Source organism: Rutidosis leptorrhynchoides, chromosome 7, assembly GCF_046630445.1.
Source record: "Rutidosis leptorrhynchoides isolate AG116_Rl617_1_P2 chromosome 7, CSIRO_AGI_Rlap_v1, whole genome shotgun sequence".
Lineage (NCBI taxonomy): Eukaryota > Viridiplantae > Streptophyta > Magnoliopsida > Asterales > Asteraceae > Rutidosis > Rutidosis leptorrhynchoides.
The window spans coordinates 375,903,452-375,916,715 of NC_092339.1; the positions used below are offsets into that span (position 1 = coordinate 375,903,452).

Here is a 13,264-nt window from a genome sequence, read left to right on the forward strand (position 1 = left end):
TCTTCAAGAAAGTGCCAAGCCTTTTGAAAGAATTTAAGAGAAAAACCGTCGGGACCCGGGGTTTTATTTCCATCGAAACACTTAATAACAGAATGAACCTCAGTTGCAGAAAATTGGGCTTCAAGAGCACCTTGTAAATGGGCTGGAACTTAGGCTAACTTTAAAGAAGCCCAATCAAAATTCAAGAGCTGATTTGTATCAGTAGCTGATTTGAACAGCTTTTAAAAAAAACAGATGGCATGCTCTTTAACCTCACCCGGATCGTCAACCCACGAATCATTAATGTTTAGACCAGAAATATAAGAAGACTGAAGTCGAATTCTTGACACCATGTGAAAGAAACGAGAGTTTTTGTCACCCAATTTTAACCATAAAAAACGAGAGTGAAGACGACGTTTTGATTCAATTCGGATTGATAACCTCTTTTTGATTGATTTCAACTCGGCAAGAGATGCCAATTCGACATCAGAGAGATCACGACTTTGAAAGCAAGTTTTGAGTGATTTAATTTCATTATCACATAGCTTGAGTTGAAGTTCGTCTTGATCCTTATGAGAGAAATTCCAAACTCTAATATCATTCTTTAATAAACGTAATTTCTTTGAAAGAGTAAAAGCCGCCCACCCTACCACATCGTAACCTTCCCATTTATCTTCACAGAAAGCTAAAAAAGCATGTTTTGCAAGCCACAAGTTATTGAATCTAAATGGTTTAGGGCCCCAATCACACTTGTTTCCCCATATTATAGGCTTGTGATCAGGCCTATCCGACGGGCCCGATTGTAGAATAGCACCGTGCCAAAAGTTAGCCCATATTGCGTTGACTAAAACTCTATCTATTCGTGAGAATTTCCCATTAGGACCTTCCCAAGTAAATTCATCATTAAACAAAGGTTGATCAACTAAAGAGGCGTTAATAATGAAATCGTTGAAGGTGTTAATGCTATTGTGATCAATAGTTTCTCTGACTCTTTCTTTCGGAAAACAAACTGAGTTAAAATCGCCCAATAGACAAATTGGACCTGGCCATTTGCGTGCGATGTTAGATAACTGTGACCACACCACTTTCTTCCTACATTCTTGATTAGGAGCTTAAACGTTAATAATAAGAACAACATGGTTAGAAGGGATATACCTCAACACGGTGGCTATCCAATGTCTTCTTTTCCAAGACATAATTAGCGAGAAAACATCCGTTCTCCAAATAGAAAGAAGCCCACCCGATCTTCCACTAGCCTCGACTTGAATGGAATCAAATGCATAATGTTTCCAAATTTTGTTTAGCACAATTTGAGATACTTCCTGTACCATGGTCTCTTGGATTGCTAGAAATTGGATTTGGAAACGGTTGACCATCTTACCCGCCATTCGACCTCGCACTATATTGCCAAGGCCTCAGGTATTCCATGAGGCAAGCCTCATTGTTTGGATGGTTTAGAAGGCGTGTTGTCTGGAGTAATGTTCGCCATAAAAACGCCAAAATTATACAACTCTTCTTTATGCGAAAGTTTAGTAGAACCAAACAGTTGATTTTCTTTTAAACCGATTTTGCAAGATGATTACCCAACAACATGATTAATGTCGCTAGTGGTATCGAATATATCAGAGATGTTGGGGATCTCATCAATCCAATTAGAACTTCTTATTATTGCCACTGTAATTTTGAGCCACAACAGGTTGAAGCAGAACTTCTTTTGTACTTAACTGAGTGTTTCTGGTTTTAATTTCTTCACATGATTTTCGACAAGAAGAGTTTAAGCATTTATCAACAGTAGCGGGTCTGGAAATTTGCTCAGTGAGTTTTGCTGCATAGGTTTTTTTTGGAGAGGATTTAACTTGGGAAGGAGATTGTATATGTCACCATCCATATAACGTATTTATGATCAAAAGTCTATTATTAAATCATGGTCAGTCTTATGATTTGAATTGTTGATTAAAGGCTTCTGTTTATTAATGAGTTTAAAACCCTCAAAGATTTTAGTAATCTATTACGGCAAGTCGGCAAGGGCATAATAGAAATTCATTATTTGTCAAAAAATGTGAATTGATTTTCAATACATGATAGAAATAAGTATAAATTCTTTGACTATATTGCAACAAGTCCAACGAAAGTTGGTGATTAACATACGCATGTTCTTGATCCATATCATATGATGTTATTTTATTTGGTTGTTTAACGATATAGTAGTGATGGTTGATAGTCACAATGGTTAAGTTCGTAACAACGGATATGATTTGGAATTTATTGGGAAAGGTTGCAAGTACTTTCCAAATAAATTCATTATGGATGTTGATTATAATTTTGTCGGTTATAAGACATGGAAATTATATTAATTGTCAAATTTTGACAATTGAAAAAGTTGCAATGTTCTTAAGTCAAGTTTAAAAATTTCATCATTTACATTCAGTTATATGAATGTGTTCATTGCTTATTTATTCTATTATGTCTTAATAAATTAAATTAGTGTTTTTCTCCAAATGAATATGACAAAGGAGGTTATAAGTTTGGTCATAACGTAATTTGGTTCTTGGTGCAACGTTTGACCTTTTGTCACAATATCTAGAACATTTGTCATCTTGTGAAATGATTACTATAATCTGCAACATGTGTTATGTGTTGAACGTATAAACATAATGGTACAATTATCTATGGATGGGCAGTGTTAATAAAAGAATAATTTATATATTCTTTGGATATTAACATGAACAACCTCACTTTGAGTTGTTATCCTTGTAATTGTTGATAAGACAATGGCTTGATTGATAACGGGCTATTTAACGGGTGGTAATAATTCGTTGGAAAAGTCACAAAATAATCTTCATGATTATGAAGTGATTGTTTTGTTACCAAAGGAAATGACCACAAAGTCTTTATTCATTGGTGAAGTATGTCTACAAACCATTTGATGAATCAGCAAAATGATACAAGTTAGTAGAACAAATATGTTTAATATGAACAATGATTAGATATTGCTTAATTGTTTCGAGTACCAGTATGCTATGGAAATTGGTGGTATGATGTATGTGATTACATCAAGTGACCAATTTAACATGGTGTTGGAAAAGATCAAGCAATGTCTAGAGTAATATATTGTGATGTGACTTAAGTATTTTAATATTTGTAAAAGTCAACCATGGATTATGGTTTAGTTCACAATGGTAATCCTAAGACATATTAAATTATATTGATTTTGCTATTGATCAAGAAGATAATACATCTACAAGTTGTAGGATCTTACACTTGGTATAGATGAGGTATATTGGATCAAAGGAATGATGTTGAGATTATTGACATTATAAACTTGTTGTCATTACTTCTTGGTTCTAGAAGTGGATTGGCTAATGTATGTTTATAACAATTATCTTATAATCTAATGTAATGTTAATAATTGTGTACATAAGGATAATGGGGGATACTACATTATCAAGGGTGTACAAAATTATAGGTTTACATTGGTGAGTCTTAGAAAAATGGACATACACAATGACTAATCAATCAATTAACTTGAATACTCGCGAGTTTCTTATGGTTAAATAAGAATTTAGTAAGTCCTTCGATAAAAGGATTAATAAGGAAGATTGATTGAAGTCGAAAAGGGATGACAATAATGTCCATTTAGATCCCTAATTATGGGATATCCGTTGGCTAGGGCATATAGTTAAATGTACAAGGGAAAGTCTAGACACTATTGCCTTAGACAAACTAAGTTTTGTGAGTTAATCACGAATAAAGTGAAATCTATGGATTTTGTTGGGTCACAACAAAATTTGACAGATCACTTGACAAAAGCATTAGTCGGTAGTGCGCACAAGTTGGCTAATGATGTGGGATTGAAGTCCAACCAGATCTTCCAAAGTGAGACGCCCAATTCCCTTCTAGTACAACGCTAGGAGCTGAATTCAATGAGGTAAGCTTACTTTCTGAAGATTGAAACACATAAACATTCTGATCCCAAAGTATGTGTTTAGACCCGTAAGTGGAGTTAGGTTGAAGTTTAACTTCTTAATAGTTCTTTTGAAAAATTGCAAATGCGGGTGCAAGATGTAAAAGAACTACCTATGTGAACATGAAGTTTTGCCGCTTCAATGGAGCTTTGGACTTAGCTGCCAATATGTTCACTGAAGGATTGAGACACATGGCTTATAATAGTGTCAAGATTGTCTTAGGGATATGTAAGAAACTGATGTGTATAATATTTTATAGTTTTCATATGAGTGGAAGGGTTCAATTTCTGAAACACCCTGATACTCGAATTCTCGTAAATATTATACTAAGTGAAAATTCAATTTCTGAAACATTTTCATTTATGCATTGGTTTATTCTGTTTGTTTAATTATTTTTGTAAATCAAGGATTACACTAAAATGGGGGGATTTGTTGGTGATTTTAGTGTTATCAACAATCATTTTAGTTAATTGGGATTTACTTGAAAGCAAAGGTATTCAAGTTATACTTATAACAGGTTTGGAGAGTGTGGAGTGTACGCCCGTAAGAGTTAACTTGATACTGTTATGAAAATTGTGGTATTGAAAAGGTTTTAAATTCCACCATTTTCCATTATGTGTGAACGAAAAGTTGCGTCTTTTCGTTGAAGGGTTACATCCATTGGTTGAAAGGTTGCGTACTTTCACTCGCACCTTTTCGCTTCCTATAAATATAGGAATATGGTTTTGCTTTCATTTTAACAAACAGAAAACACACACACATACTCTCTAACAATTTGATCAGTGATTTCGTTGCCAAAAACACTGATTGCGTTCTTGTCTTATCCCTGTAAAGATTTCGTGCAACCGAGGCAATCGTAGGGTCGAAATACTTTATAGAGAAAGTGAACACACGATTCAAGAACGAATCCGGCAGTCAATTCATACCCAATTTCTAACATATACTAGAGAGAAAAAGAGTTGCCTCTAATTTATATTTTACTTATATGTAAGTTAGAGAGAAAAGTGCTCTACTTGCTTTTATGTTATCGGAGTAAGTGGAAGAGAAAGGGGAAGCCTCTTTATTTTGTAATCCTTCTGTACAATTAAAGAGAGAATAATAAACCAAGAGTTTAACCCCACTTTATATGTTGTTTTTATCTTCCATTCTTCTTATTATGTCTCCACACAAACAGATTTAAGCATCCTTCTGTATATATTGTTTTTATCTTCCATTCTTCTTGTGATTTTTTTTCTACAACGTTTTTCGGGTGTTTCTTCATTTGAGGCAAAACAAAAAAAAATCTTCTTCTTGTCTTCCTTTTCTACATCTTTTTTTCTTCTTGTTTTTCCTTTGTTATAATTCGCGGAAGCATTGTAGTTCGTCACACAAGGAACGAACCGCTCTAGATACCACATGATCCGTTATGAATTTGAAGAACACGACGTAATTCATAAGGATGCTTAAATCTGTTTGTGTGGAGACATAATAAGAAGAATGGACGATAAAAACAATATATAAAGTGGGGTTAAACTCTTGGTTTATTATTCTCTCTTTAATTGTACAGAAGGATTACAAAATAAAGAGGCTTCCCATTTCTCTTCCACTTACTCCGATAACATAAAAGCAAGTAGAGCACTTTTCTCTCTAACTTACATATAAGTAAAATATAAATTAGAGGCAACTCTTTTTCTCTCTAGTATACATACATAAAAGTAGTAATAAACTAGAGGCTATTTTGATTCTCTCTAATTGTACATAATTGAATAAAATACACTAGAGGCTATTTGGATAGCTTTGGAGGCATTTTTTTCTCCATTGCTTTACGGTAGTACCGTAAGAGATATGGGCTCCTTATTTCTTTCATGTACCTACAATATTTATATATTATATGTAAAGTACATGAAGCCATGTTCTCCATAAATCAAGCATGCATTGATTATGGGCATGTGGGATGACTAACTCCAAGTCCGCACGTTTGCATTTGTTGAGAATGTGGTGGAAACTTTGACTGACCAATTCTTTTCCACATGTGCACTTCTCACATCCTTATTTCTCGAACAGAAAGCTATGACAAATAGTTGCTTCTTTTTCTTCATACCCATTGTTTGTCTTCTTGTTTTTTTCTTCTTCTTTTTCTTGGCCATTCCTTTGAAACTTTGAAGAAACTCGCGGAAGCTTTGTAGTTGATCACTGTAGGAACGATGCTCTGAATACCACTTGATCCGTTACGAATAAGCAAAGACACGACGTATTCGTAAGGATGATTGAAGAGTAAATGTTTTTTAGGTGTCGACTGTTGACAATGGAATAACAGAACGTAGATACAAGAAAATAATATGGGGTTTAATAAAAGATTTTATTAATTCTCTCTGAGTATTACAGTTACAGAATAATACCACAGGCTATCCCCTTTTCTCTAACTTTACATTAATTTATAACCAAAGATAAAGTTAGGCAAAACTCTCTCTCCATTTTTACGTTTGCAAGAAGAACAATAAAAATAGAGGCTAGTGGTTTTTTTGTTTTTTTCTCTCTCTGATGTTGCATGTATCGAGAATGCACAATTTCAGAGGCCCCATTTGATTCTTTCCTCTACATCATTATTTATATATGTAAAAAGAAGCAAATTATATTCTCCATGTTCCCTCCATGAAGATCATGGGTAACATGGGTTTTCATCCCACGTTTTTTGTTTGTGAAACCAAGAACTGGAAACCAATAACCAATTTCTTTTGACTTCCCTTGTTTCTCGGATAGTGGGTATGATCACCGGATCAATAATTATATATATTATATATAAATATGATTTCTAAATATAATTGATGATTGTATGTATATTGTAATATATAAAACTGTATAAATATTAAAAATATGTTATTACATATATGGTATAATATTATATAATTGATGATTCTATTATTTTTATTTTTTTCTTCTCTGTCGCATAAACCAAAACCATTTAACCATTATTTTGATTCGAAGCAAATGGATGAAAATTAAAAATGCAGAAACATTCTAATTCATTGCTTGAAACTTTCTTCAAATTTACAAAAGCTAATTCGAAGAAACGATCAAGAATTTCGAAGTCAAAGTTCTAATTTAAAAAGTCAAAAGATTTGTTCTTCATCAAATTCGTAATCGTTTCGTTGTTTCTTTTGAAATTGGTGATTCAGAAAGTTTTTACGAACCATTTAGAACCTAGTTCATGTTGTAAGATTGGTCCAAAATAACCTCAAATGCGAAATTATTTTTTTTTTGAAGCTGCGACAGCAGCGAATGCTATATTTTTTTTTTATCATCACTAACGGTTTATGTATTAAAAATTTAAATCCTAAAAACTAGATAATAACTTGTTAATGAATGGGATTGATCCCTGGTCGACATCAGTGTATGGGGAAGAAGATGAACAAATAATAAATCGGGTTAAATAAAAATTGGCGGGAGAGTTCATCAGTAAAATGAAGACAGACAGAATGGTTTGGGGTGTTAGCGGTGAGCGTGAGGTTGCGAGTTCGAATCCTAGCAGGGACAGTTTAATTCTTTTTTTGGGGAATTATACTCTTAAGCTAGTTTCTATTATTATTATTGTTATTACTACTAGTATTATAAATTATTATTATTATTATTAACTAATATAAGTAGTAACTATCATTTATTATTATTATTACTGTAATTCCAAGTATGATGATTATTATTATTATTATTATTATTATTATTATTATTATTATTATTATTATTATTATTATTATTATTATTATTATTATTATTATTATTATTATTATTATTATTATTATTATTATTATTATTATTATTATTATTATTATTATGATCATCATAATTATTATCATTATAAGTATTATTATTAGCAATAAGGTTATTATTAGTAGTATCATTATGAGTAAAACCATTATTGTTATTATTATTATCAGTAATAAAATTATTAATATTATTATCATTATTATCATTAGTAGTAAAATTAATATTATAGTTATTATTATTATCAGTAGTATTATTATTATGATCCTTATTACTAAAAGTATTTTTTTATTATTTATCATTTTTATTAGTATTATTATTGAAATTAACATTTTATTTAAACTATTATTTTTATTATTATAAGTATCACTTTTATTATTAGAATTATCATAATTTTTATCATAATTAGCATTAATTTATCATTATTATTATTATTAGTATTATTGATATATCAAATAGAGATTTCCTATATAAAAATATATTTATGACATAAAATCTAAACATATTAATACTTTAGTAATAAATGTTAATTATCTATATAAAAATAAATATACCTAAATAAGTTATTAATAAAACACATGATATAAAATAACAATTAAAATCACTAATAATATATATATTTGTTCGATTACCATTACATGTGTTAATATACATAATTGAATATAGGTTCGTGAATCCGAGGCCAACCCTGCATTGTTCAGTATTGTCGTATGAATATTTTTACTACAAAATATTGGATTGTGAGTTTCATTTGCTCCCTTTTTAAATGATTTTGCAATATATATTTTTGGGACTGAGAATACATGCGCTGCTTTTATAACTGTTTTACGAAATAGACACAAGTAACTGAAACTACATTATATGGTTGAATGATCGAAATCGAATATGCCCCTTTTTAGTCTGGTAATCTAAGAATTAGGGAACAGACACCCTAATTGACGCGAATCCTAAAGATAGATCTATGAGCACTAACAAGCCCCAGTCAGAGAATTTGAACTGCTTTAGTACTTCGAATTTATCATGTCGGAAGGGAGTCCCAGAATGATGGGGATATTCTATATGCATCTTGTTAAGGTCGATTACCAGGTGTTCAATCCATATGAATGATTTTTGTCTCTATGCATAGGACATATATTTATGAGAAATGGAAATGAAAATCTTGTGGTCTATTAAAATGATGAAATTAATCGATTATGATAAACTAATGAACTCACCAACCTTTTGGTTGACACTTTAAAGTATGTTTATTCTCAGGATTGAAAGAAATCTTCCGCTGTGCATTTTCTCATTTTAAAGATATTACTTGGAATCATTCATGACATATTTCAAAAGACGTTGCATACAAGTCGTTGAGTTCAATAAAGATTATGATTAAGTAAATGACAGATTAGATCATTTATAGTTGGATATTATGAAATGGTATGCATGCCTGTCAACTTTCGATGTAATGAAAGTTTGTCTTTTAAAACGAATGCAATGTTTGTAAAATGTATCATATAGAGGTCAAATACCTCACAATGTAATCATATGTTATTGTATTCGTTCTTATTGATTAGGACGGGTCTTTACATGTGGTATCAGAGCGGTGGTCTTAGCGAACCAGGTCTGCATTAGTGTGTCTAACTGATAGTTGTTAGGATGCATTAGTGTGTCTGGACTTCGACCTTAGTTGCATGTCAAAAGATTTTGCTTATCATTTCTTATCAAAAATTACCTGCTTATCATTCTTAAGTCTAGACACATCTTACTGTATTGATTGCATGAATAGTGTATAGTCAAAATTCATATCTTAGCGTATCTGCTAATTCGTATCTTAGCGTATCTGTTACTATAAACTTTGCCTGACATATTCCGTAAATTCCTCCGTAATCTACGAAACCTTTTACTCTATATATATAGATATAGATATTCTATGTAATTAGAATACCATCCGATAGCCGAAAATCATTTCATATTGAAAAGTCCTTTATTTAATCGTACGAAATGGAACTCGCCACTAGTTCAAGTCCCTCGAATTCCGATATGGAGTTTCACTCAATCTCCGAAAGCAGTGTGACCAGAATGGACCAACCAATCAGCCATCATCTATTCTGGATGAATTGGGGATGAGTTCGTAGCCTCCTTAATCATTGAAGACAAGAAGAAGGCGATTCTTTCCATCCACCACATTGTCCCCTTGGCGAAGAACCTGAAGCACTTACCGGCGAACCTGTTCGAGACACCATTTTCTCTCTCATTTCCAGAGTATCCCGTCATGATTATATACTATCCCAGATTCTAGATCTTATTCATTCACTCGTCCGAACCGCCAATCACCCCGGTGTAATAGAAGAAGTTAATGAACTTCGCGCTCAGGTAGTGGCCTTGGAGAATATGGTGCGAAGGTTACAAGCACCAGCAGCAACACCGGCATCAACAGTACCACCATCACCAACGTCAACAGAACCATTACTACCAATAACAACATCGCATCTCACACCTCAACATCACAATCTGTACCTCGAACATCAACGTCATACACACCGTAGATAACAAGGAGTACCAACAACACTGACCGATGAAGTATTGATTCATAACTTCATTGGAGAAACATTTCGTGACGATTATGTAATCTCCAAAGTCTTAGAGATTATCTATTCTAACCCAAACCATAAATCAGATGACTGAACCAAAATGATAGAAGGAAGAATAGAAACCCTGACAAGAATGGTGCGTGATTTACAAGCTAGACTTGTTTTACCAACATCATCAACAGTACCATTAGCATCATTAGCACAGTCAGTGCCGTCAACATCGTCAGAATCAGCAGCATCTATAACATCACAAGCTCTGCCAGTTCAAGAATCAACGTGGACATTATTACGAATCAACAACGATTATATTGTATCAACGAATTATGAAGTATTAACTCATTTCCACTGAAGAATTTATATGTATATCTTATATATATAAATTTTGAAACCATCATAAATCTTTTCGTACTAAGCTATTATGTATGAATTGAAAATGGGTAGATACTACTCAGTTAAATTCATATTACTAATATGCTATAATCCTTCGATTAACGACTTAACTATCATTAACCATAATCTCTGTTCCAACTCAATGAATCTCATTTCATAATAATTCATGTGTATTATTCAATTACATGTTTGATTTTACACTTTTGATATACTCAAAACTTTCTAGAAAACATTATTCATATCTTGCAAAGTTCACAAGAATTCCACGAACACCAACATCATGCATCAACAAATAACGAAGTATTGATTCATAATTTTAATTTCATTGAAGAAATACTTCGTAAAAGTTATGTAATTTTAGGGATTATTCAATTCTAGTTTCAACCGTAAATCAAATGAGTTTAATTTAATATTAACTCATTAAATCTATACTACATCTGAAGAAAATATACATACATATATATTTTCATAAGGACTGTAATAAAATTCTTCTGTACAAAATATTAATTGTGAAAATTTTTAACGGGTAGGTAATACCCGAGAGATATATAAATTCATAATCAATATGTTACATACTTCGATTCCGATTCATCCACTATACTCCCTACTTTCACAACTATATACATTTGTTTATAGAAATCAAAAAATCATACTCATTCAAACCCAGTTACATATTCTGATTTTGAAACCTCAAAATTCAATTCGAGATATAACCGGTACCACCACTCTTAGATTCCTACATCTTTCAAAGCTATACTTTGACTTCAAAACTGTGTTAGAACAACATTTCTATTCATAAAATACTTGTATCATTCAAACTCCTAGAACATCGTATGATTACAAACTGTGTTTAAACCCTTCGAAATTCCTGAAGACACTTCAAATAATGAATAATCGAGATGATGATCCAACCACATGTTACCCACAGTTATGTATCTGAAAAACTCTTGAAACCAAAGTAAAAGTTTAAATACGTATCCGCGTCAGATTCTTTGGCATTTATTAGCAAAAATAACTTTGCGATTTCTTTTCAAAGTAGCCAGTTTTGTCACAGTTCCAGCAAGTCAACTCCGACTTTTTAGTTAAAACATCTTATTATAACCTCGATATATACGTTGCCCTTTCGCCATTGTTATCGGGGAACCGTTTATGTTCCACCACATTAGCAATAAACTTACCAACAACTTCACTGACCTTTGATTTTTCCAAAAAATCATTATATTTATCAAAACCTGATAATGCTAAAAATGAACATATATTTCATAGCATTATCCCTCAAGAAAGACAAGCTTTTAGTTGCAATTGTTCTATTTACAAGTGATATTCGTTTAAATAATAAAAGGTGAAGACAAAAGACAGATTCGACGATTTGAAGACGCAAATGACCAAAAAGCTAAAAAGTACAAATTACAATCCAAGTGGTTCAATTTATTGATGAGAAACGTCTCAAAATTACAAAATTACGAGCCGCAAAATGCAAAGTACAAGATATTAAATCGTACGCAAGGACGTTCGAAAATCCGGAATCGGGACATGAACCAACTATCAATGCGCGACTCAACGGAGCTAAAATTACAAGTCAACGATGACCATGAATATAATATATATATATATATATATATATATATATATATATATATATATATATATATATATATAATTATATAAAATTATATATATTATATTATATATATTAAAATCAAGCAGCCCACATTTTAATTGACAAATGAGCTGATCCAGCTGGCCATGCGATTGCATGGCCTGGAAGAGCAATTTCCATGCGATCGCATGGTTGTAACAGTGTGGCCAGGTCTATAAATTGGACGAGTTTTCAGCGAATTATGTACACAATATATTCATCTACTCTCTATCTCTCATATATATATATATATATATATATATATATATATATATATTTAAAATTTTAATTTTAATTTAAGATTAATAACAATAAGGTTATGGTAGCGAATGTTGTAAGTTTGTAAGTCGAAATTCTGTCCGTGTAACACTATGCGATTAATACTCATTGTAAGTTATGTTCAACCTTTTTAAATTAATGTCTCGTAGCTAAGTTATTATTATGCTTATTTAAATCGAAGTAATCGTGATGTTTGGCTAAATATTAAGATTGGGTAATTGGGTTTTGGACCATAATTGGGGTTTGGACAAAAGAACGACACTTGTGAAAATTAGACTATGGGCTATTAATGGGCTTTATATTAACTAAACGATACCTCATTAATTTAATATAAAGTTTACAATTTGAAGTATCTATATATAACCACATACGCTTAATCGGGTACGGTGGGCGGGATATTTATAAATACGATTTATTATTTATTTTACCGGACACGGGGATGGATTAATAGTTAATGGACTCATTAAAACAGGGGTGGATTACATTCAAGGGTAATTGGTGTAATTGTTAACAAAGTAGAAAAACCTTGGATTACACGCAATCGATAACCTGGTGTATTCATTAAACAAAGTATTAAGACCTTGTTACAGTTCGAATCCCTAATTAGTTGGAATATTTGACTTCGGATATAAGGTTAATTTGACGAAGATCCTCGCACTTTATATTTATGACTGATGGACTATTATGGACAAAACCGTATG

General features: G+C 31.9%; 1 protein-coding gene across 1 annotated transcript; it reads right to left on the minus strand.

Annotated features, from left to right (window-relative positions):
* Nucleotides 1-221: 221 nt before the first annotated feature.
* On the minus strand, nucleotides 222-1,310 carry LOC139860540 (uncharacterized). The gene is made up of 2 exons (XM_071849291.1): nucleotides 1,135-1,310; nucleotides 222-1,071 (listed from the first exon to the last, which is right to left on the minus strand). The coding sequence occupies exons 1-2, from the start codon at nucleotides 1,308-1,310 to the stop codon at nucleotides 222-224; spliced, it is 1,026 nt and encodes a 341-aa protein (XP_071705392.1).
* Nucleotides 1,311-13,264: the final 11,954 nt, after the last annotated feature.

What these genes read in the sequence shown, in the direction of transcription:
- LOC139860540 (XM_071849291.1), bottom strand. Translation starts at nt 1,310, where the DNA reads ATGGTACAGGAAGTATCTCAAATTGTGCTAAACAAAATTTGGAAACAT. An exon ending in TGGATAGCCACCGTGTTGAG is followed by an intron (nt 1,072 to 1,134) that starts GTATATCCCTTC and finishes TCAAGAATGTAG; the next exon opens with GAAGAAAGTGGTGTGGTCAC.